General features: G+C 35.4%; 1 protein-coding gene across 1 annotated transcript; it reads right to left on the reverse strand.

Annotated features, from left to right (window-relative positions):
* Positions 1-10,171: 10,171 nt before the first annotated feature.
* LOC132298801 (anthocyanidin 3-O-glucosyltransferase 2-like) lies at positions 10,172-12,042 on the reverse strand. The gene has a single exon (XM_059795157.1). It carries the CDS (start codon positions 11,682-11,684, stop codon positions 10,257-10,259), a length of 1,428 nt encoding a protein of 475 aa, XP_059651140.1. The 5' UTR covers positions 11,685-12,042; the 3' UTR covers positions 10,172-10,256.
* Between the last annotated feature and the right edge of the window lie 15,151 nt (positions 12,043-27,193).

A 27,193-nucleotide genomic window follows, 5' to 3' on the forward strand; every position in this document is an offset into this window, starting at 1 on the left:
TGAGTGAGAACCATGGCATAGTAGAGGGGACTATTTTCCTTGTTCTTGCAAGCCAACATGTGATGAAAAATGATGTATGCCAAATCAAACACTTCTCCATTCAAGACACACCAAATCAAAAAGATTTCCATGTGAGAGACTTTTAAGCCACTACCGGTTTTAGGAAGAATGGAGTAAGTAATGATTTTGTGGATCAAGCGAGCTTCCATGGTTAATTGTTTGGATTTGACTTCTTTGGTATTGGTAGTGCGGGAATCATAGCTCATTTGACGAATTGCTGCTAATTTGTCAAAACCTTCTCCATTGTACCAATTATTGGGCGAGTAGAATTGAATTCCATCCATAAGATGAAGAATTCTGGCAATGCTGCTAACATCAAGATGGAATATTACTCCAGCCACATAGCACTGAAATTTCTCTACATCGGGCATTTTCTCAAGGTGGGTGTAGAATAATTGCACAAGTCTAGGATAATACTTATTGTTCATCCCAACAAATGCACCAAGGCCAATAGCATCAAAAAGTTTATAGGTGTTGAGGTTGAGGTCATCACAAATTGTGTGTGACAGAACTTTTCCTTTGGCCACCTTCCTAAGAAGAAAATTTTTCTCATATGACTTCTTGTATGTAGGAGTTTTATACAACATTGTTGCAGAGATTTGAATGGGTCTTGGAGGAGGATTTAATTCACTAGGGCCGGATTCATGATCATGGGTACGTTGAGTACGCCTATTTTGGCCACGAGGAGGATTCTTTCTACGGGAAAAGGAAGCCATAGAATAAAATTTGAATACTCAAAAGACACTCAAGATAGAGATTCAATGGTCAGAAAATATAGAAGCCCGAGAATTTGTGCTAATAAAAACTAATTTAATTTGCACATTCAGCCAAAATTTTGAGTGGAAAGAGAAATCATACTTAAAGCCCCAAAAAGATAATAGTTTAACAGCAAGGACAATGTATTTGGATTTGATAAAGATTAGCCTTGAAATGGAGACCCAATATGGAATTTGAAAGGAATCACAATAGAACTTACAATTTTAAGCATGGATTCACAAAGCACACCCAAAACCTGTGTTCAAATTAATACTTGACATGTCTAGGGTTATAAGGGTTTGACATAGATAAGATTTACAAAGATGGAAATAGGTATTCATGCTTGAGTAATAGTGACAATGAACATCAAGGAGACATGAATTTAAGAGAAAAAGGAGTGAAATCTTACTAAAGAGGGTGAATTTAATATTTATGATGAAGAGAAGGAAATGGCAAATTTAGGAGAGATACCCATGAATAAGGAGCAAAAAGAAACAAAAATAAGAGCAAGGAAATATAAAATGAAGAGCGAGTTTCATGAATTTTAACATACCAGTGAAGAAATCCAACATATGGAGGAAATCGCCCACAGCAAGAAGAAGCCCTAAGACAGTTATGCTCTCTAGAATGTTGGGTGATATGCTCCAAAAATTAGACTACCGAAATATAAAGGGAATGAAGAATGGAGCCGGCTCAAAATTTTATTTGGAGGCGACTTAAAAGACACTAGAGGCGGCTCAAAGAATTATTTGAGGCGGCTCAAAAATTGTTGGAGGTGGCTCAAAAATTTTTTAGAGCCGGCTCTTTTCCCATCAATGAGTGAATATATGAAGCAATTTTGTTTTGAGAGCACATAACATATTGATAACAGAGAGTGAAGCATTATAATGCTTGTGTATAATTGAATTTTAATCCAATTAGCAATTTGATAAACACATGAGTTAAAAAAATTAAAACAAAGCTTGTGAGAATCAATGGTGCTTGAAACATGGGTGTTCGGCAGCAAGTGGTGTGAGAAATAGTGATTAAAAAAAAAAAATCACACTTGCAATGTTCGAATGCGGCTTAACATTAATTGAAGTCTGCTCTCTCACATTTTATGAATTTTTTATGGAGCCGGCTCCTTTTTTTTTGTTGAGCCAGCTCTAGAGTCTACAGTAGGAGATCCCAAGAGCATAGACAATGAGAATTTTGGATGCAGGTTTAGGGAGCCGGCTCTTGTATAAGTGGAGCCTGCTCTAATTCTTTATAGAGGTGGCTCTTATTTTGATAGAGCCGGCTCTGATGCTGCAACTTCATTGTATGGCATTTTGCTCTGTGATCATTCCAATTTCCCTTCTAAGCAGACAAAATCTATCTTCTTGGAGTGGTTTTGTAAAAATATCAGCCAATTATTTTTCTGTATTAATAAATGTAAGTTCAATGTCGCCCTTAGAAACATGATCCCTAAGAAAATGGTACCTAATTTCTATATGCTTTGTCTTTGAATGCTGAATAGGATTTTTAGAAATGCATATTGCACTGGTATTATCACATATAATAGGAATGTTATCAAAATAGAATCAAAAATCCTCAAGTTGTTGCTTAATATAAAGCGTTTGAGCGCAACAACTACTGGCTGCAATATACTCGGCTTCTGCCGTTGATAGAGCAACGGAATTTTGTTTCTTGCAAGACCAAGATACTAATGATTGACCAATCAAGTGACAAGTTCCGCTAGTACTTTTTCTATCAACTTTGCATCCTCCAAAATCAGTGTCGGAGTAACCAACAAGATCAAATGATGTATGCCTAGGATACCAAAGCCCTAAGAATGAAGTACAGCTTAAATAACGAAAGATGCGTTTAACGGCACATAGATGAGATTCTTTAGGATAAGATTGAAAACGAGCATATAAGCATACACTAAACATCATATCCGGTCTACTTGCAGTTAAATATAAGAGACTACCAATCATACCTTTATATTTTTTAATATCCACATTAATGCCCTTTTCATCTTTGTCAAGTTTCAAGGATGAGCTCATTGGAGTATTGGCATGTTTGACTTCCTCCAAGCCATATTTCTTTAGAAAATCTTTAACATACTTAGATTGACAAACAAAAATGCCATCAAGTGTTTGTTTGATTTGCAACCCTAAAAAGAAGGTAAGTTCATCCATCATACTCATTTCAAATTCATTTTGCATGCTAGAGGCAAACTTTTCACATAGCACACTATTGGTTGATCCGAAGATAATATCATCAACATAAATTTGAATGACCAACAAGTTGCAATCAATGGTTTTAGTGAAAAGAGTATTGCCAATTTTTCCTCTAATGAACCCATTAGCAAGTAAAAAACCACTTAGTCTTTCATACCAAGCTTTTGGAGCTTGTTTCAAGCCATACAATGCTTTTGTCAATTTAAAAACATGGTTTGGACAATTATAACTTTCAAAGCCAGGTGGTTGTTCAACATACACTTCTTCTTCAATGAAGCCATTTAAGAAAGCACTTTTTACATCCATTTGATACAACTTTAAGTTTTTATGAGATGCAAAGGCAAGGAGCATTCTTATAGCTTCAAGTCGAGCTACGGGAGCAAATGTGTCCTCATAATCAATTCCTTCTTCTTGGTTATAACCTTGAGCAACAAGCCTTGCCTTATTTCTCACAATTGTTCCCGATTCATCCTTTTTATTTCTAAACACTCATTTTGTGCCAATGATAGTTTTATCTTTAGGTCTTGGAACCAATTGCCAAACTTCATTTCTTTCAAATTAGTTAAGTTCTTCTTGCATGGCCAAGAGCCAAGATTCATCATTTTCGGCTTCAAGAATGTTCTTTGGTTCTAGTTGGGAAACAAAAGTCACATAGTTGCAAACATTACTTATTTGAGATCTAGTGCTTACTCCTTTAGAAGGATCGCCAATAATTTGATTTATTGGATGATTAGGCACTTGCTTCCAAGCCTTAGGAAGAGTGTCTATATGAGAGTGACTATCTTTTGGAACATCTTTGGAGCGATTTTCAAGAGACGGACCATTTAAATCAAGATTTTCAATGTTCTTTTCAATCTCAATCACATCTTCATTATCATCCAATGAGCATCTAAGAGGGGGTAATGGTGATTCATCAAATACGACATGTATAGATTCCACAACTACTAGTGTTCTTTTGTTAAACACTCTACGAGATGAATATTCTAGGAAAATACCTTCATCCGATTTAGGTTCAAATTTTCCTAGATTATCTTTGTCATTCAACACAAAGCATTTACACCCAAAAACTTTAAAGTATCCAATATTTGGCTTCCTTTTGTTCCAAAGCTCATAAGGAGTCTTATTAAGGAGTTTTCTAATGATGACTATTTATAACGTAGCATGAGGTACTAACGGCTTCGGCCCAAAGAGTTCTAGGAGATATATGTTCATTTAACATAGTCCTAGCCATTTCTTGAAGAGATCTATTTTTTCTTTCAACAACTCCATTTTGTTGGGAGTTCTAGGAGCCGAAAGATTATGATTGTATCCATTTTCATCATAAAATCTTTCTACATCTTGGTTATCAAACTCTCTTCCTCTATCACTTCTAATGGTTTTAATCTTACACTCTTTTTCGTTCTCGATTCTCTTACAAAATTTAGCAAAGATTGTATGAGCCTCATTTTTGTGAGTAAAAAAAAATACCCAAGTGAATCTAGAGTAATCATCAACAATGACAAATGCATAGAGTTTTCCACCAAGACTAGCAGTTCTCTCCAGACCGAATAAATCCATATGAATTAATTCAAGAGGTCTTGAAGTTATTATGTCCTTTTTCCTTTTAAATGATGACTTGATTTGCTTGCCAATTTGGCATGCGCTATAAGTTTTATCTTTAGAAAAATTAGTCTTTGGGAGGCCTTTGACTAATTCATTTCTAGATAGTTTTGAAATCAAGTCCATACTAGCATGACCTAACCTTCTATGCCACAACCAACTATTTTCATTTGAGGAAACAAGACATTTGACATCTTGATCATGTAATTCACACAAAAGCAAAGTATACACATTACCATTTCTTAGAGCATGAAAAACTTCATTATTATTCTTTTTGACAATGCATTTATCCGATTTAAACAAAACATCATATCCTTTATCACATAGTTGGCTAATACTAAACAAGTTGTGTTTTAAGCCTTTAACAAGTAAAACGTCATCAATAGATAAGGAAGAGGAGATACCAATAGTTCCAATGCCAATGACCTTGCCTTTTGAATTGTCGCCGAATGTAACACTTCCTCCTTTATAAGGTTTGATGGAGCGAAATTTTGATTGATCTCCCATCATATGTCTTGAGCATCCGATATCAAGGAGCCATTTGTCCTTGGATAAGTATGGAGACTTCAAGTAAACCTACAAAAAGAATTTGAGTAATCTTCTTTTGGTACCCACACTTTCTTGGGTCCATGGGAGTTAGGAAGCACCATATATGTCCCTTTAATAACCCAAATTTCTTTTATCATACATGGCCTAATAGGATAATGATTGATCTTATGTCCTAGCTTTTTATAATAATTGCATTTTAGACTTGAAGAGGAAATTTTAACAAAATAATTGTTCAAAGATTTTCTCTTTTTCAATAAACAAGAATCTTTGTTGTGAGGATCATATCCAAGCCCATCTTTTGCATAAGCATTTCTTTACTTTCCAAGAATGAGGCCTAAGTTTTCTCTACCTTTTGTGAATTTGGCTAAGGTTTCAATTTGATCCTCAATAATGACTTTTAATGATTCATTTTCAGAAATTAACTCAATTGAGGCTGCTTCTTTTGCTAATTCTTTTTCCTTTTTCAAATTTTCATTTTCAAGTTGAGATTTTTCAAGGTTTTGAGAGATGATAAGCTTTTCTCTTCTAAGGCTAGTACACTTTTGAACCATGTTGCCTAATTCATCATGTAATTCTTTAAAAGCATCTAACAAATAGTTATGTGCATCAACCAATTCATTATAAGAAGTTTCTAAATCAAATGAGTCATGATTAGAATTTACCTCATCTTCATCGGCCATGAGACAGAGATTGACCAATTCATTGAGATCATCATCACTTCCGGATCCATTTGAATCATCATCCTCCCATGTAGCTCGCATGGCTTTGTCTTTCTTTTTCCTTTCCTTTTCATTTTTGTAGGCATAGCAATCGGATTTGAAATGCCCCGGTTTTCTACAATGAAAACATGTAGGTGTTTCTCTTTTTCCTTGCTTACTTGATAAACCATTTCTTTTGAAGTTGTTACTCTTTTGGTACTTCTTCATTTGAAGAACTCTTCTCACGGTCTTGGTAATGAGAGCAATTTCTTCTTCTTCTTAAGCTTTATCAATTGTGACTTCTTTGGTAGAAGCTTGAAGAGCTATATCTTTCTTTTGAGCTTCTTTGTCTTCATCTCAATCATTCATCTCTAGCTCATAGGCCATTAAGGAACCAATGAGTTCATCTATGGGAAGTGTATTGAGATCTTTGGCCTCTTGGATGGCGGTCTTCTTGGCTTCCCAATTTTTTGGTAAAGACCTAAGAATTTTTCTCACATTGTCAGACGATGTATATGATCTTCCAAGAGCCTTCAAAGGATTCACAATGTTAGTAAAACGAGAGTACATTTCACTAATGGTTTCTTTGTTGTTCATGGTGAAAAGTTCATATTTATGGACAAGCATATTCATTTTAGATTCCTTAACATGACTGGTACGTACATAGGTAACTTCAAGTTTATCCCAAATTTCTTTGGCCATTTCACAATCAGAAATTCTATTGAATTCATTTTTGCTTAAGGCACAATAAAGATTAGTAATAGCCTTGACATTACATTGTACAAGCCTACGGTCATTGAGGGTCCATTCAATATCAGGTGTTGGAACATTTTCATTATTTACTATTTTGGTTGGAACATGGTCCCCTTGTTCTGTGGCTTTCCAAACATCTATATCAATGCCTCTTAGGAATGCTCTCATTTTGATTTTCCAATAGTTATAGTCACTTCCATCAAACCAAGGGGGTCTATTCTTAGAATGACCTTCTTGATGAAAATTTGTATTGGCCATGATCGTTCTCTAAGATGATTAATCTTTTTCTAGAGATTAGGCTCTGATACCAATTGTTAGTCACTAATTGACTTTAGAGGGGGGGTGAATAGAGTTAAGGGCTAATTTTTGCAATTTAAAATTGTTAAATCTAATAAACTGTTAAGCACAAATCAATTGAAATATTCAAACAGTATATTGCATAAGTAAGAGAGATAGAGATAAGAGATTGGAAACAGTGACCCGGCAATTTAGCAAGGTTCGGAAACTCCTACTCCTTGGCTCAAGGTCCTCCCTTGAGACTTCCCAAATTCACTAAAGCTTCTCCTTAATGGTGGAGAGCAAACCTTCAATTTAAAGCAAGACTTGCTTCTCTTCCTTGCTAGGAGAACACCCTTCTCCTAGACTTCGTTTTGGGTCACACCAACCCTTACAAGATCGTAGCAAAGTTTGTAATTTGAAATACAAGATTGAACCTCTCTCTCAATATAGATGTATAAGTGTAAGCTCACAACTAGAATAGATAAGAATATTAATGAAGCTCAAGATCTAGAATGAGAGAATGCAGTACACAATGAAAGCTCAGAGAAGGAATTTATATGTACTGAATGCTCTTGAATGCTCTGCTTAAAATATTCTTTCAAGTGGTGTATATTTCTTTTTAGACAAAACCTCTGTGTAAATATTTATTCACACCTCCATATAGCTGTTAGAAGTAGTTGGAAGAATTAAATGCAGAAAAATTGCCGTTGTAGTTCAAAACCCTTAATGGAGCCGGCTCCTTACAAGAAGTGGAGGCGGCTCAATTTCAAATGGAGGCGGCTCAAAAAAAAGATTGAGCAGGCTCATTTTCTAAAATGGAGGCGGCTCAAAAAAAAGATTGAGCAGGCTCATTTCTGAAAGATTGTTCTACGAGCCAAGAAATACTACGAGAGTGAAAGGAGCAAGGTCATTTTTTTTGAGTGGAGGCGGCTCCAAAAATGTGCATGACTAAAAATAAATTTAATTAAGACCTATGCACTTCCTATTATATGTAGCTTGCATATATAAGGTTTATGAGAAAATTTTAGGCAGTTTAAAACTGAATTTAGAATGAGTATGCATGATCCTAAAATTGAGCTTCAAAATATATTCAAGTAAACTTTGACATTAAATCTTAAGCTCTCACCACCCTATCTACCCTTTTCTTCATTCTTTGACCATGATTGTTCAGGCTTGATAAAGACTTGCTTTGTTTCTTTGAAATGCTTTGTGTGATATTTGAAGTCCGAGTTTTTCTTTGATTTCTTGCACTTTAAGGCTTCCTTGAATCCATTGCTTAAATGTTTGGAATGCTTGGAATGGATCTTCTAGCTCATCATTGAGGATTGAATGTTGATCAACTATATATCACTCAATGAAAACATTAGTACATAAACATCATTAATGGTTTGTAATCATCAAAACATAAGATTGACCTTTAGATAAAATCCTTAGGCCAACAGGGCACTCATCAATTTGCCCTCTTTTTTGAGCTGAAAAGAGCGAGAGCTGTGAGATTCTAGAGAGAAGTTGGAGAAAAAACTGAGGGAGAGCCGGAGAGGAAAGAGAAGGCCAGGCGACCGCCGACGCCGACCACTGAAGCTATTCAGTCTACGTAGAGATCTCGAATGATCGAGGCTGCCGAAGGCCCGAAGCTCAACTCAAGGTCTCACCTATCTGGCCATCTTTTGCCCTCTTTATATATATATTGTAAATTTTGGTGCTCATGTTCTTGATTTGTTCATTTCGGTAAATTTAGTTTCTCTCTTTTCTTTGATAGACTATGCTGCATAGTGCATCTACTTGATTACATTGAAAATTAATCTTAGATTTTGTTACTTAGACCTTTAGGAGTTTAGCATAATAAAAAAATTTTGAAGAATATCTTCATATAAGATAATATAAGAATCATCTTATTATAATAATAATTATTATTATTATTTTTCTGCCATTAAAGGCTTAAAGCAGATTAGTAGGGGAAACGATGGTCCACATGGACAAATGTTCATTTCAGTAAAAATTTGGTCTCTCTCTTTTCTTTGATTGACTATGCTGCAAGCCTGCATCTACTTGATTACATTGAAAATTAATCTTATATTTTGTTACTTTGACCTTTAGGAGTTTAGCATAATATAAAATAAAATAAAATAATTTGAAGAATAAAAATATAAGAATCATCTTATTATCATATTATTTTTACTCAATTATGCTTATTAGGAATTTAGGATCGATGGTTTAAATTACAATGTAAAATCCTAGGTATTAAAAATTTATATTTGAATTACCCTTTTTAGGCACTTTTGACTTAAAATATTATTATTATATTAGTAAAACCGTTAATTCTCCAACCCCCCTTATACTGAATCCTGGCTCCGCCCTGCTACCACATTTCAATATCAACTTTCAACTTCAACATTGTACATCATCATCATTATTATTGCAGTTTTCCAAATATAATAGTATGCTTGATTTGAAGAAATAATTCACATAGAAGCACACCATCTCATGCTTAACGTTTTTCATATAATGCATTTTAAACTCTAGCATGCAAGTCCATTCACAAAAAGTAACACATAGTCAACTTGATTATGTCCAGCAAACCATGATGTATGAGTACCCACAATAATATTTAAGGAATTTACAATCTCAGTTTCAAGATTTAAGTTTCAGCACTGTTTTCAACACAATTCGATATAACTCACCAAAAGTAAAGATTGTGAGGTTTAGGACAATCCTACCTCAAAGGAAGCTCGAAACCATGCTAAAACAATCCAAAGCCACACAAAGGAAGAATCAAAATCACTAACTATGATAGAGAAGATGAAGCATCCCTTTTTGCAACAAAACAAAACCCTTTCCTTTAAATCAATACCTGCAACTTTGTGCTAAATATGTGGACTCAACACTTGCATCAATGGATCGGAAAGCTCTCCTTCACCAGACAAACTAATTTCCTTCACATGGCAACCTCAATTCTCAACTACAATGGCCTTAAAATGGGATATAAAGAAAATGACCATAGAGAGGAAAAGATGGCACGAAGTTACTGCAGAGAGTCTCTACACAAAAATTCCTTCAGTGTGTGTTACAAACAAACATGCCACATACACACCCAAGGTGAATACACATAGGCATATAGGTGTCAAGCCCACACAGTGGTCAAAAGTAAGACCTCCCAAATGACTAAAAAGCCCTCTTACCATTACCAAATACTAATTATACCATTTGCATAATAAAAGTACTCCTCGTGAAATGAATAAACAACATACCATATCAATAACCAAAATGGAGAAAATGATACTAGTCTCAACAAGAAAGTAAACAATGCACAAAATATGGAAATGTCCGAAAAAATCGGAAAACAAGAAACATCACAAAATTAATCCATATTTTTAATCACATCCTCAATCAGACGTCCAAGAAAAATGTAGGATGACCCACCCTCCGTCACGGCTTCTCTGCTCTTTTCTTTCATTTCATTCGCCTTCTTTCTAATTTCCCCGTCATCCATCATAACTTTTCTTATCCCCGTCTCTATCTCCTCTGCCGTTAAGGGCACTTGATTGAATTCTCTTCTGGGATCTTTCCTATAGTCCATCTTGATCTCCACTGCTATCCCCAACTCTCTCACATTTGCAAAAGCATTCATTTGCTGCTCTGCGTACAAAGGCCATGCTGCCATGGGCACTCCACACCACACACTCTCCAGCGTGGAATTCCACCCGCAGTGTGACACAAACCCACCCACTGCCGGGTGTGACAACACTGCCACTTGTGGCGCCCAACCAATCACTTTTCCCATCCCTGACATCCGTTCCAAGAATCCCTCCGGCAGGACTTCCCGTGGATTCTCGTATTCTTTTGGAAGCTCTACCTTTCCCTTTGGTGGAGGCTGACGTAGGGACCACAAAAAACGGTAGCCACTGCGCTCCAGTGCATCCGCAATCTCTTTCACCTGTTCCTTACCGAAGCTTCCCATGCTCCCGAAGCACAAGAACACCACCGACGACAGTGGCTGATCGTCGAGCCAGCTCAATATAGCGTCGGATTGGTGGCCCCCCTCACCACTCTTGAGGTTGAGTACAGGTCCCACCGGGTAGACTGGCGGGGTCTTACCGTCAGATAGGGACTTCACTGCATGCGATTCTAGCTCAGTGAACGTATTGACCATGATGCCTTTAGTCCGTCTGAACCTTCGGGCATGTGCTAGGAACATGCTGCACTCATCTTGGTTGTCCAGCACCAGAGATGGCAAGACCTTAGACGGAACAGAATTGGCAAAACTTGGAACTGACAACTCAGTATCCGAGTCCTTGAACTGAGTAATGTCTTTGCTTTGGTCATCTTGGATTGACTGGAGATGAAACATGAGGCCAAGAAAACCAGCACTAGACGTGAAGTAGACGTAGGATGGGACCCCCAATTCGTCGGCCACATCGATCATCTCGCTGCAGAACATGTCAACAACAAACGCAGCAAGCCCATTCTTGGTTTGGATTCCGACCGCAACATCTCTCACTCGAGTCTTGTTGTTTTCTATAAGGGTGGCAATAAAGTCACCGGGCTTGTGTTCTGAACTTGATTCTTTTTGAGGAAGTTGAATGAAACGTACGCGTGAGGTTGCGTCTTCAGACATTGACTGGGTATGAATAGTACTGGTCTTGGTGTCAAATATTGGCGCCTTCATTATGATCACCGTAATGAAGAGCCGTTCGTCGCGGCAAATGAGGAGGTTGGCCATCTCCACTGCCGATGCCAGGTGACCGACTCCCGGGGATGGGATGAACACCAGCTCTGCTTTCTTCATTTTTACTACTACTGCTGCTACTCAATCAATTCTGATAAGGATGAGAAGACGTTGAACTTTGGATTCTATGTACACTATATGTTATGATTGATGGTTGATGTATGCTTTCTAGTAATTGTTTATATATAGACAACGAACCATTGAATGTGTATGCAGGTGATGTAATGGTTTTTTTTCTTTTTTCTTTTTTGGTTAAGAAGTGATGTAATGGCTTTGCTGGCGCGGAGAAACAGACGAATCTTCTCAAGTTTCTACTAGGACCACTTAAATATATATTGTGTATATCTCATTATGGAGTATTATATTGAACGTAAAGTAATATAATCCGATCCAGTCCTCACCTACAAAACCATTGAAAAAGGCACTATGATAATCAACAGTGACGAAATTGTATAATAACACGACAAGTTTTACAATCAGAGCACTTTTGACTTTACTGGCCTGATTTATATATTATGAATTTTACTTGAAAAACCTAAAAATATAGTGTGATGCTTAATTACTTGAAAATCCAAAATGGTATAAAGGTTTGTGAGTATGTTTTAAATTTTATTTATCTCTTTTGAGGTTTTAGTTTATATAATAGATTTTTCTTGATGGTTAGCTACTTGACAAAGACAAACATAATATTTAAAAAATTAATAGAAGATTAATTTTGTATTTTTAATATCTGAAATGATAGTAAATATTTCATGAACAAAACGATAAAATAACATACTAACATTATCAAGTTAGACGATGATTACTAACAAGAGGGATGTAAGTAAAATTATGAAATGTAAAAGATTTAGCAAAATATTAACCAATCTTAAGAAAGGTTACTGAAAATTTACACAATAAAATACTGCAAAATATAATAATAGAGGGAAGGAGGGGAAGAGAAAGCTTAATAGAAATATATACATATATAGGACCAATTATTTCCATTAAGGTCAATATATATATATATATATATATATATATATATATATATTGACCTTAATGGAAATAATTGGTCCTCCCTCCAATGTCTGTCAAATCTTTGTCTTCAGAACATTTGAGAAATGAATGAATTTTGAATGTCTGACCTGGTGACCTTTTAGTATAAAAAATTGGGTTAGCTAGCAATTAGCATATGTGCACACATAAAAATGCACATGACAGACTCTTGAAGGAATGGTGTTAATTTTATGGTAACAATCGAATTAGCATTTTTCTTGTTTGGACCTACCAGTAAGCGAGATGCTAATTGTCCTCCTTAGTTTGGCCCACCCCCAAGTCTTTGAAGAAAATATATACAAATAATACAATAACACTATTTCACCAAACAAAATCTACTCATACAAGAAGAGTTTTATGAAAAGGACATATATTCTTGTTAGAAAAATGATTCAAAAAATTTATTTACTATGCATTAAAAATTTATATTTATTACACATCGATTTTGTCTCTTAAGCCTGTTTAAATATAATAATGGGTGGATCTATTAATGCATTTATATTTGTAACATTCAAAAGCCATTAAAGGTTTCAAGCCATGAGCATCCTATAAATAGACCAGGTTTAGACATTTTGAAATATCCCCAATCAGTCTTCTCTCTATGATCACTCTCTCATCTTTCTTTCTTCAAACATATTTCAAGTGAATTTTTTCAACTTCATACTGTCCATAATTCCAACAACCTTCTGGACATGATTTTTAGTGTTCTGAAATTATATTTCCATATATTTTTGGGCTTCATTGAAACGAGTTCAAGTCTTCAATCTGAGTGCACATTTTGAAGACTGTCGTTGTATCCTGGAGGGTGACTGCTTGAGTACCATTTGCACCAAAGGACGTGTGCCATAAGCCACGTACTCTTAGTAGGGGCGAGTTCACTTTTAAGGATAGTGAGTTAAGCCTCATGCCTCGGCTGATAACTTTACTTTTTCTTCCTTACTTTATTTTAGTTTTTGCATTATTTTTCCTTTTGTACAAAACATTATTGATTTAATTAGTTGAGCACATCTTTTTTCCTACAAACTTAAAAGTGAACTTGTGCTTGATTAATTAAAATGGGGAAAAATCCTGTTCCTGATATGTCTAAGGTTCAGCCTTTTGACGGAACGCATTACAAAAGATGGTCTGAAAAAATACTATTTTTCTTACAACAAATTGAGGTTGCATATGTTTTGTTTAATGAAAGCGCTCCTGATAATGAGCTTGAACCTGCAAGAACTACTTCAATAAGAATTTTTGAAAAGGATTACACTTCTTGTCGAGGGTATATTTTGCATCACCTTTCAGATCAATTATTCGACATCTATTGCAAGTACAAAACTGCAAGAGAGATTAGGGAAGCCCTCAAAAACATATACTCCACCAATGAGGTCGGAATACGAAGATATGCGGGAAGCAAATTTCTTCATTTCAACATGGTGGCCGGATAACCTCTCTATTATAAAGCAAGTCCATTAATTTCAAACTATAGTTCCAGAAGCAGAGGCTGAAGGATTTGTCATCAATGAAGCCATACAAGTCGATGCACTCATCGACAAGCTAACACCCTCTTGGAAGGACTACAAGACTTATCTTAGACATAAAAAGAGGACATACACTATGGAAGAGTTGATTTTCCACATTCAAATTGAAGAAACAAGTCGTTTGGGAGAACAACCTATTCCAGCCAAAGTGTCCTCTGTCAAGGCTAATTTAGTTGTTCAAAGGCCTTCAACAAGCAAGTTATCATATGGCAAAGGGGATCACAAAAACAAAGACAAAAAGAGTCAATTTTTCAAGAAGAATGATAAAGTACAAAAGAAAACCGATGGGCCTTACTACGTTTGTGGTAAGCCAGGTCATAGAGCTCATGAATGTTGGCAACGAAAGGGACAAGAAGCTCAACATACCAAGCCACAAGCGAACTTAGCAGATAATGAAACACGAGAAATTATAGCAGCTGTTGTTACTGAAGTTAACATGATAGGCAACGTGATTGAATAGATAGTGGACACAGGGGCCACTAGACACATCTATAGTCATCACAACTTATTCTCTACCTATGAGAAGGTAGAAGGAGAGTTTGTCTACACGGGAGATCGATTCTCGAGCTGCAAAAGTTTGTGGAGTAGGTAAGATAATGCTGAGGCTAACATTTGGGAAAGCTTTATCTCTCAACTCAGTCCTACATGTTCCCAAGATACGAAACAATTTGATCTCTGGCTCACTTCTCAACAAGGCTGGACTCAAGTTAGTCTTTGACTCTGACAAGTTAATCTTGACACGAAATGGTGACTTTGTTGGTAAGGAATTTTGTAGTGGAAGTCTTTTAGTACTCAGCATTCAATCGATGAATAAACCGGGTAACTCTTTTATTTATATTGCTGAGTCATTAGATTTATGGCATTCTAGATTAGGCTATGTCAACATAGCATTAATTAAACGAATGAAACAATTAAACCTAGTCCCAAAATTAGAAAACTCAAAATTTTCAAATGTGAAGTATGTGCAGAGGCTAAACATACTAGAAAACCTTTTAAAACAGTAGAAAGAAACACAACAGTCTTAGAACTCATACATACAGATTTAGGTGATTTTAAAAATACACTTAGTCAAGGAGGAAAGAAATATTATATAATTTTTGTAAATGACTACTCTAGATATACAAAATTATATCTCTTAAGTAGTAAAGATGAAGCTGAGGAAAAATTTATCAAATATAAGGTAGAAGTAGAAAATCAACTAGAAAGGAAAATTAAAAGAGTTAGATCTGATAGGGGAGGAGAATATGGTTCTATTACTTTAAGAAATTATGTGAACAACATGGAGTTATACATGAAACTACTGCACCTTATACCCCTGAAAAAATAGAACTCTAAAAAAAATGATGAATTCTTTGCTCATTAGTTCAGGGTTACCTTTAAACATTTGGGGGGAGGCTATTTTATTGACATGTCATATACTTAATAGAAAACCACATAAGAAAACAAATTTAACCCCATATGAAACGTTGGTGTGTAGTGGGTATGGACCATGTCGTGGTGGGCTTGACCCATCTAGAACACACGTGCGGGCCGCCCATCATGGTCTCAAAAAATAGAAATGATCTTTTTGTTTATGAACTTTAGGTTATATGATTGAAGAGCCATTAAATGAAATTGCAAGATCTCATCCTTTTCCATTCTGCATTTGGTTTTTTCCATTCCTGTAGTCATTATTTAGTTGTGATTGTGATACTACTTGCAATGAGAGTGAACTAACATGTTTTTTACATGACATAATAAAATTCAATTTTACATGACTTTATTTTTGAACACAACCACCAATATTACATGATTTTGTTTTTCTCTACCATGCATAAAAAATGATCAAACCTAACTTTTTTTTATGACTTTTGCTTATACATATTATTACTCAACAAAATTTGAGAGTGAACTGAATTTCAATCACCATTTGTTTGAAGAAATGATTCTACTTATATCATTTAACATTTAAGATGTTGGAGTAAACTTAACAAATAGAGCAACTAATCCATTATAACTTATTTTCGGATTGTATTCATGCATCATTCAGCTTATTTTAAATGTTAGAATTTGAAATACCATCCAATTATATTAATGTGCATTCAGCTGATTATAACGGATAGAATCTAAAATAAATGCATATAATTGGCCATATGTACCGCGTATGTGTAAGAAAATATTTTGAGTTTGTTTACTATTTCAAGTAATCATTTATTTTTGGAAACTAGGTAATTAGGTTAGTAAAGTTATTTGTTTTGTGGATACATTTATAAATCTGATAAAATATTATAAAGATACTATATTCTTTGTAGGTAATGGTAGAGATCTATATTCTTTAAAATTAAGGTTAAAATTACAAAAATCCCTTTCTAACATAAAAATTCAATAAAATTTAAAACCTCTTAAACTAATAAAACCTATCAAGTTAATTCACCCATTGGGAAATGTTAAAGTGCCCCTTGATATTTAATATTAAATTTAAAAATATAATTACTATTTTAAAAATACCCCAAAGTGCTTACAAAAATATTAGTTAAAAGCTATTAAATCAAATTTGACATTCAACATGCTGGGAAGAAGACGGGGTATTTTGTAATTTTAAAATAATAATTATAACCTTTAATTTAATATTAAATAGTAATGTCAAATTTGACATTTCACAATTTATTTAACCGGTCAGGAATTTGGTGGTATCTTGATAAGTTTTGTTAGTTCAAGGAATTTCACAACTCATTTAATCGATTTTTTAATTTTTTGGAAGTTAAAACAATTACGCACACATTTTACCTCCACCGAAGTTCAAACCCCATACCTCCCCTTTGGGGGGAAGCAGCATCCAAGTTGTCCTCTTCCTTGTAATTGAAAGCCCCATCAAACTCAAACTTGTTCTTCAATAGATCAACCTTATATTCTAAATAAACAAATAGAGATTAGTTGTTGTTCAGAATCGAATCCTGTGGACCCCCTTTTCACCCAAAATAAATAAAATCAGCAAAGACAATTTTACAAAAGCTAAAAAGGCATCTATAATCCGAATACTATTATTAATATTATTATGGGCGAATTGCATTAACCCGGATTGACTTTTAATGTTTTGCAATAAACCCCCCTTTTATTTTTATTTTTAAGGGAAAATTACATATAAATGGAGTTAAAGTTTCATATTTACTTAGAGACTGAGTCAAAATTCCATATTTCTCTAAAATGGATTGCTGAGGTGGCACATGGTTTATTACTGTTTAAAAAATTGTGGTGCCTAAAATGCCCTTCCTTAACAAAAAAGTAGTACCTTCAGTTCAAAAAAGTAGTACCTTCAGTTCAAAAAAGTAGTACCTCTGGAGAAAAAGTAGTACCTTCAGTTCAAAAAAGTGGTACCTTTGAAGAAAAAGTAGTACCTTCACGGAAGGGTATTTTAGGCACCACAATTTCTAAACAGTAAAAAATCATGTGCCACCTCAGCAATCCATTTTAGAGAAATATGAAACTTTGACTCAGCCTCTAAGTAAATATGAAACTTTGACTCCATTTATATGTAATTTTCCCTATTTTTTACATATGCAGGCACATAATTAATTGAAATAGTACTAATGTTGAAATAGTTTTATATTATTATGGTGGTGCTATTGGAGTTCCTTTAAATCTAATTTTCAAGAATCTTAGTTTACAAGTATGAGATGTCTTGTATCCTTAGTCGTTCAATTTTGCTTTTCAATTTGATGTTTAGAATATATACCTTTCTCTTGCCACAACGATACAAATGCGTACCAAAAGCTGAAGAAAGAACAAAAACAGTTGAGATGAAATAGCGTGCGGACTCTTTTGTGATATAAAGGAAGCTGTTATATTACTAGATTATTTCTTCATCTATCGGATTTATTCACTAAAATTGCCTAGATAATGTAGGCCAACAGCTGAACCATATAATATAGTCCTCTACTTTGTTTTTGTTATTAATTTCTTGTTTCTTGCATGCTTTAAAACAAATTTTCAATATTATAATCTGATACTACAATTTTAATTTTTTGAGTAAAATGATTCCCATACATATAATTAATTTTATATGTTAAAACCAATCTCAGATTTGCAATTAGAGGGAAAAACATTTGTACAAATAATATAACCTACACAAATGATTTTATTGTTCAACTATATAGATAATCACAAATTACTGAATTTAAAAATTCGTACCCTTTTTCTTCAAATTTTCAATGACTTTTGATTGATGGATTTCAATTTGGTCATTCAGTGTTGTAACTAGAAATTGGAATTCAACAATATCCATGGATATCCACTTCGGATAAGGCCCTGCGGTTTATTCGCTAGACTTTGGAGCTTAGCAAGCCCAAAGTCTGAGGTTCGAGTCCCGCTGGGTATTCTTTGTGGCTAGACTCCACTACCCCTGTAATAACTTACCCGACATGGGTGGGGAGGCTCCCTTCTTGATCCTCGGGAATTAGTTGGGTTGTTGAGGGACCCTAAGAGTTCGTGTTATCCCGAACACCCCGGGTTAATAAAAGAAAAAGAAAAAATCCATGGAAGGTTTAACAAGGTGACGGGAGTTATTTAAAATTCATCCCATGAAAGCATTCATTGCACAGAGAAGTTGGTAATTCTCTTATCATTTCTCCCATCTCTCCCACTTTTACTCCAGTAGTTAATATTTATCAATCGAATCTCAAATTCCATAACCATGAAATAGGAAGAGAAATACAGATGCGCTGAATATCTAAATTATATGCGGTTTTGAAATTATTCATTGAGGAATTTTAGATACCAGTGGCAAAGACATTCAAGTAAGAAATTAAATTATTGCAGGAAAAAACGATTCAAGGACAATTTAGTGTGGGGGAATAAAAGTCTAGATCAGGGAATGTAATTTATCTCATATGGAATTAACTTTTAGTTGTAAATGAATGACTATATAATATACATGACATGATGAGGATGCCCATATTAATTAACGAAGATCATCAATAGGTACAAGATAGGATGAGGATACCCATGGTTAATGAAGACTGTCAAATATGTGACTGAACCATTACCTTGAAGATATCCAACATTGTATCCACCAAGAAATGGCCGGTGAAAATGATGCAATGCTAATGAGATAGGACCCGTGTTTTCTTTACTTCCAGCACTTCCAACATGGCACCCCATCAACTTTGCAAACCGCCTAACGAGTTGACCAATTGCACCAGATGCTGCAGACACAAATACATATTCACCTTTCTTAGGAGTACAAATCTCATAAAAATCAGCATAAGCAGTCATTCCGGGCCGGGCATATCTAATAAGAAATAAATTGACGTAGCATAAGCGATAAGTGTTAAGAATTATGTCTCAAATTCCTATTATTATTAGTTTATATTTTCAGGTTTATTTTATTATGTTAATTTCTTGTAGAAACATATTTTGAGCTCTAAGAAATTATGTAATCTTTGTCCACCAAGGAATTAGGTATGAGACTGTAACAACCCTGACCCGGAGGCTCGGATCGCTACACTGGTCCTTACTCGAACCCGAGGTTACTTGGGTTCAACACAACATTTCTATGGTCAACACACCATTACAACGCTAAAAAAAAAAAAAAAAAAAAAAAAAAAAAAAAAAAAAAAAAAATTTCTCAGCAAGCCTCAAAGTCCAATCTATCATTGAATCAAACTATTTCCAGGAAGAAAATAGAGGATGATCAAATAGCTTCATTCCAATCTATCGTTGAATCAAACTATTTCCAGGAAGAAAATGGAGGATGATCAAATAGCTTCATTTCAGTCGACCGAAGTGGAGATCCCGAGAGCAAACAAAGAGAAGAAGGAAGCTTGATCACAAGGCTTTATTTCGGTCGACCGAAGTTAAGCTTCGGTCGTCCGAACCTCTATTTCGGTCAACCGAAGTGAAGATCTCGAGAGCCAACATTTCTGTTTCGATCGACCGATGCACCATTTCGGTCGACCGAAATGGAGATCCCGAGCCTGGATCCTAAAGCCAACCTGTTATGCTATGAGAATGGAAGGGGAAACTGGAATGGAAGCTTGGAATTGATCCGAACTCGTTTTATACAATGAAACATATGCCATCTTATACCAGGGACTAAAAAAACCACATGTAATCATATAAGACATCATTGGGGCCAATTACAAGAGTTTTAACTTAACTTTACATTGTAGACATTTTACATCAAAATGGATTCAAATAGAGAGTGACATTATCATTTACAAAACCAGATGGGCTTAATACATTTCAGATCATGAGCTATACAAAAATGAGTTCGAGTTTTACAAAATATATCCCAAAAGATTCTTCAAGCGCCATTTAAATCTAGGGTGGATTATCATCCACCAATTCTTTACCATGACATGAAAAATGTTAGAATATGATGGGGTGAGCTATACGCTTAGTAGGTGACACTTAAGACACGTATCTTGTGTCCCCATGAATCCAAACATAGAATAGGTCAATGGAAATAGGGATCATACAATGAAGGAATGGTATTACATAACAATTCAATCTCAAGCACAACAATGTAATGCAATGGGATGCGATGTAATGCTAATGTCGCTCCCCATTTTCATTTTCGAAAACCGTCACTTTCAAACTGTTAATGTAACCCCCTTTGGTAACCCCTCAGCGTCGAGAGAAGGATTGGCTGCTGTCCCTAGACCGTTGGTAACCCCGCAGCGTCATCGAGGGGCCCAGACAGCTCAACCACGCTAGGGCAACTCCCTAGTTCCCTCTAGGTTATATTAACCTAGCTACCAGCCCTTTGGTAACCCCGTGGCGACCGGGTTTAAGAAAAACATTTCATCAAATCACTTTCCTAAAACTCCCCCTTTTACATTTCAAAGTCAATTCTTTCCCTTTTCATGCCTAATGTTAATGCATGAATGCCTCAATGACATACATATGTTCATCATTCCACAATTGTCCAATTTAAGCAACATAGTATAATTCATAAGAAAAACAAGAAAGTTACAACATGTTTAATTACGGCAAGAATCTAGCATGATGAACATATAGAGAATCAACATGTGAACATGCTCTTCACATAATCCATTTAACACACATAATCACATAAAATTGACAAATATACACAACACTAATCATTTAGTTAGATACCATACAAATTGAGCATGCTAAACAAACATTTAAGAGAGATCAACTCACAAAAGCACAAGAACTCATGGATTAAGAGCCCCTACCTCAAGATTGGACAAAACCCTTGAAGTGGGTTCTAAATTTTGAAATCCAAGGGGAGCACCAAATCTGGAATTTTTGGTACCGATACGTAAAGCTCGTCGTACTCTCCGTTTTGCCTTAAACGGCACCTTAATCCGCCAAGAAATGAGGAAGAAATCAAGATTCAAGGTCTTGAAACTAAAGTGAAAAAGAAAATGAAGAAGAAGAGAGGAAGAGAGAAAGTGACGGGGAGAGAGAAGAAAAGTGAAGAAGAAAATGGTCTCTAGACCACTAATTGGGTTAGTGGTGGGGCTCGCTTCCACTTTTTGACTTTTCCTTTTCTTTTAGCTTTAATTTTACACACAATTACACATAGTGCACCACCAATTAATTGCCACATAATTCACATAATTCAAAATACATGAAATGCAATTGGACCCAACCACAATCCCGTGTGAAAAAGTGAAATGACCAAAATACCCTTGCATCAACGAAATTCTGGAAAAATGAAAAATGCAGAAAATCGGAAACGTTACAGAGACTCTATAAATAGGCACCTAGGGTATTATTGAGAGTTATGAGTTGAGATAGAAGTAGCCTCATGAAGGAGTACGTTGATAAGGAATCTAGTGGAGTACACGGAGAACTCGGTCAAGAGTTTGTGTGCATGGTTCGGTGTTAGAAATTCTCTACTGTTTTAATATCTCTACATATATAGTGAATATCTTTTCATCCATGGATGTAGCCTTGATTTCGGGTGAACCACATATATCTTGTGTTTGTTGTGTGATTGTTCGTGTCTTGTAATTTTTCTGATTTTTCTGATTTTATCATTTTTTTCATTTTTCTAATTTTCTAGATTATTTTAAATCCTTGTCTCGTTTTGCATGATGACTACCATGGGGTATGCTAGGTGTGTTTGAGAGTTGGTTGTCATTTCGGCTTTTTTTTTTCATTTTTCAGACCGGGAGGTGGGACCCGCTACCGGAGTTGTTACACATTTACCTGATTGTATGATTATTGGTGTGGTGATAAAGTGGTTACTATATATATATATATATATATATATATATATATATAAATGTTAAAAGGGGTGAGATATTTATAAAGTTGATGGGATCCGCCAATGTTTTCCATTTTTAATGGCCATAAGGCCAATTTTGCTGACCTAGTTCTCTCACTCTCTCACGCCACTTCGCCCTTCCCTCAAATTTCTTTTTCCTTTTTCTTTCTTTTAAGCTTCAGATTTCTCCTCCATTTTTCGGTTAATCGGTAGGGTTTCCGGTCTTGGTTCCTTGACGGAAAATGTTCCTTTCGTTGTTCTATATTACATAGTCAAAGGATTTAATTTTCAGAGGAGCAGTGATTATTTTATGAATTTTTGAAGTTTTTAGTTCTAACGCTTTGGAGGAGGTTTTAGGCCACTTGGAGTCAGATTCCGGAGATATGCCTTTGGAACAGTAGAATCTCTTCATCATCGGCTACGTTCCCATTGAACAGTTTTCCATTCCGCCTCCATTGACTGGCTTTGACTTCCGTTAACCAGCGTTGACTTTTTCGGCCAGTGATGCATTTTGGCTATTTTTGAGGTAGGGGTCTTCCTAATACCTCAAGCTTTGCCTTTTATTTGAGCAAATTCTACTTTCCTCTTCATTAAGTAGTGTAAATTCAAGGACTATGAACTGAAATTGTTGTATGTGTATATCAGTAACGTGATTAAGTGTTTAAAGCATGATTTGTTTTCTTATGTGTCAAAAGTATGATGTGGATTATTACGATTTTATATGAAGCATGCTTATAGTTGATTCTATAGAAAGGTGCTTTACTTGAAATGGTGTAATGAAATATGCTATTGTTGTATTATATTTTAAAGTATGGTATGATTATAATTGTTGATTATGGAATGCCTTGTTTATATCCATTGAGTGGTAATTATTGCGCTGATATCATTATTGTTGTGATGAGATTGATGTTTAGAGGACATAACATGATGCATTGTATGACATGACAAGAAAGTAAATTTTGAAAAGGGTTTTAAGAAAGGAAGTTCTACAAAAGAAAAGTTATTATTTGAAATGGGAAGTTTTTTTTTTTTTTAAATGAACCGGATTTTGCGAGTCCTGGGCTAGCTTGACCTAGAGGGAGTGCGGCTCGGTGTAGGGTATGAAAAAGTTGATACTAGGCCCAAAACGGTTGCCAAGCCTTGCCAGAATTGGAACCGAGGATAGCTATTAATCTCACCTTGGTAAAGTTAGTTAGCGGTTTTTGAAAAGTGAAAAGTGGGTCGGTATAAACCAAGTATGGGACAGGGTGCATTACATTTCATATCATGCACGACATTGTAGAATTGTATTTTGTGACTAAGGATAATGCTTTTTGTGGTGTAAATGTTATGTGGACTCCCAATGGATGATCCCGATATCTCTTATCCCATTATACGTTACATGGCTCAAGGGAGTCCAAAACTGACGCCTTAGGCGACTTCTACTGAGTTGTTGTGCTCACTCCTTGTTATTATCAGTTTCAGGTCACGTGAAGGAAGTGGCAGACGATGCTCCTGCATAAGTTTAGATAGGTTAGTTGACTTTGGGATGACATGTATATTGTGTATCGACGTTAGAATTGACCATAATGCCTTTAGACGACTTTGGGTTTGGGTAAGGACCGATTAGTGATTCAGACCCCTAGGTTCGGGTCATTACATGTCTTTTCTTCTTTTACTTCCATTGTGCGCCAATAATAAGATGTTGATCTAAGATGCCTATCTTAAGGTTTGCTCTTTTAATGACAAAATGCAAGCTAAAGGCTCAAAGTAATTGGATATTGGAATGTTGATATATTGGGGTTTGATCAAGTGCAGTTTGATATATCTTAAAAGTATATACAAGTTGTTATAAGCACATAGCTCACTGGAATATCAAAGAAGTCTCTGTAGCCCTTTTCAAGTTGGTAAATTCTGTGACAGTATACTTAATTGCCTACAACTAGCCCTTGATAAGGGCATTTCTGTCTTTATCCACACTCCAACAGTCATACTACATTTGCCTGAGAAGCTACTTTGTGCATTTGAGCTCATATTTACAATGTGATAGACCAATCACATAGTCCAAAATTGAAATACCAGTGTATTTTTATCTTGTCTGTCAAAAGGCAATTGTAAGGGCAGCACTGTAATTTCAAGTGTATCAAAATGCTGACATGTGTAATGTGGTCCTGGAGTGAGAATATAGTGACAGCTTTGTATTTCTTGGGGTGCAAGATCAAAGAGGCAATGCTGATAAATACATATATTGATATAGTGAGCTGTGTACTATATGTTTTTCAAGGTAAGTGTCAAGGCGGTACAATGGTACAATCACTTTTACAATGATAGAATCACTCTCCTCACGGATTGGAGGACCGTAGCTCAATCCTATCCATTGATTTTAGGGCTGCATCAACAAGGGTTTGAGTATAAAAGCTCAGCTACAGCTGCAGCTAGGGTTTAAGGGCCTAAAAATTACAATTTCAATATACTTTAGAGGCTGCTCTTGAGTGACACAAAAAGGGGAGCTAAATGAGAGTTTCTGAGTATTAATTTAACTATGTAAGATCATTTTAATCTCAGAAATTGCTATGTGTATGTGATCATTTGAAGACTTACACATAATAGTGCTGTTAAGGTTTAAAAGGTGCTGTCAAGGCTGCTATGGGGGTCTAATTTGATTCTAGAGGCTTGAGGTGAAAAGTTGAAGCTGAAGCAAGTTTGAATCACCTATTTACAGCTGCTAAACTCAGGTGTATGGCTAAACTTGCACAGAATGCTATTATAAGTTCCCACTTCTCAGTTTCAGCCTATTTTCTGGTTTAGCCTCTTAATTTGTGTAGAGAATGGTTGCATCTTACTATGTGTTACAAGTTAATCATCCTAGCAAGTTTTTATTATTGATTAAAGGCATTGAAGTTCACAAATTGCCAAAAATATAACCATCTTGTTGTTTGACCTTGTTAACCTAAGTGGTTGGGGTTTTAGGCCTGAATCTGAGATTTGAGTAGTGGCTATTATATACCATGCTATTCTTGCTGTTATTACTATCTGAGCATGTGTATCAACATGAAATATGATTGAGGGCCACAAGAACAAGGCTGTGTAACTGTGAAATTATACTTCAGTCCCTAAGTGCAATGTTTCTACAGAAACTAACTGATAGCAGTTTTTGAAAGCTGAGATTAATACATTTATTGATGTCTTTTACCTCTGAGCTTTTGTTATTGATCTCGTTTACCTCTGAGCTTTTGTGAGAAGAAGAACCAAGTATGTTAGAGTATAGTCCAGGCTTGAGACCTTGTAAAATATGAGTTATACCCTTGATTCAAAGGGTTCACAGTTGCTACGAAACTGAACCTGAGGTGTGTTTTTTGTCACTAATTTTGTGTTGAAGTGTACTAAACTTGCTTTGCTACTTGATAACATTATTTGTGCAAGTGTTTAATGATCATATGAAGCTATGAGAACCTACAGTTGCTCAAGGTTTAGGTGTTATGATAGAATTGCCCTTGTAAGCTGAAGTTTAGAGTTTATTATTGCTCAAGCCTATTGTGAATTGAGTTTATTATTCATTGCTCTAATTATTGTTGTAACCTATTGAGCAAGTGAGTATTGTGATTCCAAGGCTGTGGATATAGAAGAACAGTCAGTGGTAAAGCTATAGAGTATTTGATTGGAATACCCTTGTTTAGGGTTTGAAGCTTTGATTGAAGAAATCTGTTGAGAACTTGCTGTCCATTGTCCAAGATTGTTTTAAGTAAGTTTATTTGGCTGAGTCAAGGCTGTGGGAACCTAGTGTGCACTTTAGGTGAAGCTACATTGTGCTAGGAAAGGTGTATTCAATTGATTGCAGAAGAAAGAAGCAAGGGTTTCACTTTGTTACCACTTAAGGCTGTGTATTGCATTTTGTGTATTGACACTTGATTGTAAATGGTAGTGGGGCTTTGATACCTCACCCCATTGTTGATATAGCTATTTAGAGTTTTTGGTGTCCAAGCAAGGTTGCTTAGGACAGGGGGAGTGCTTGTGTGCACATTGGTGAGCTAAGGTGTGAGTATTGGTTGTGAAAGCTAGTGTCTATTCTTATATAAGGGAGTGTGCAGAGAGTGAGATAGCTGAGTGTGTAACAAAGTACTTGCAGCTAGTGGATGATTTATTGGCTAAGGCCAAGAACCGCGGTTTTTCCCTATTGAGAGGGTTTTCCTTGTAAACCTTTTGTTATGTGTTTGATTCATGTTTGTTTGGTTTAACTTCATTAAAGAAAAAGTTTAAGTGAACCAATTCACCCCCTTCTTAGTCTAACATAAGATGTTCACAAGGAACGAGAGTTATCTTGAATCCACATGATAGGGTAGTTTGAATCCACAAACTACAAGAAAATTCACAAGGAATTCAAATATATTATTGATAAAATTGATTGATTTTTTTTCTGCTATTGCCGTACATATTTTTATAATAAATAAAACCCTAAAACTATAAAGGAAACTAATAAAATAAAATAAACTAATTGCTTAAGCAAACTAAAAATACAGGGATTATCAATTCAGACAAAACCTCAATGTTTTTAATGAATGAGAAAAGCACACGTTACAACAAAAATTCGGAGTCCATGGATAGTAAAACCATGAAGTGGGAAGAGAGATACAGATGTGCTGAATATCTGAATTATATGCGGTTTTGAAATTATTCATTGAGAAATGTCAGATACCAGTGGCAAAGACATTCAGGTAAGAAATTGAATTATTGCAGGGAAAGCGATTCAAGGACAATTTAGACTCGAAAAAAAGAAGAAGAGAAGACTACAACAAGGGTCATAGTAATGTAAT

Source organism: Cornus florida, unplaced genomic scaffold (assembly GCF_030987335.1).
Source record: "Cornus florida cultivar Cherokee Brave unplaced genomic scaffold, ASM3098733v1 CherokeeBrave_3.0.0_Hap2_Chr03, whole genome shotgun sequence".
NCBI lineage: Eukaryota > Viridiplantae > Streptophyta > Magnoliopsida > Cornales > Cornaceae > Cornus > Cornus florida.

Bases quoted from the DNA above. Each gene is read 5' to 3' on its own strand.
- LOC132298801 (XM_059795157.1), bottom strand. From the start codon at position 11,684: ATGAAGAAAGCAGAGCTGGTGTTCATCCCATCCCCGGGAGTCGGTCAC.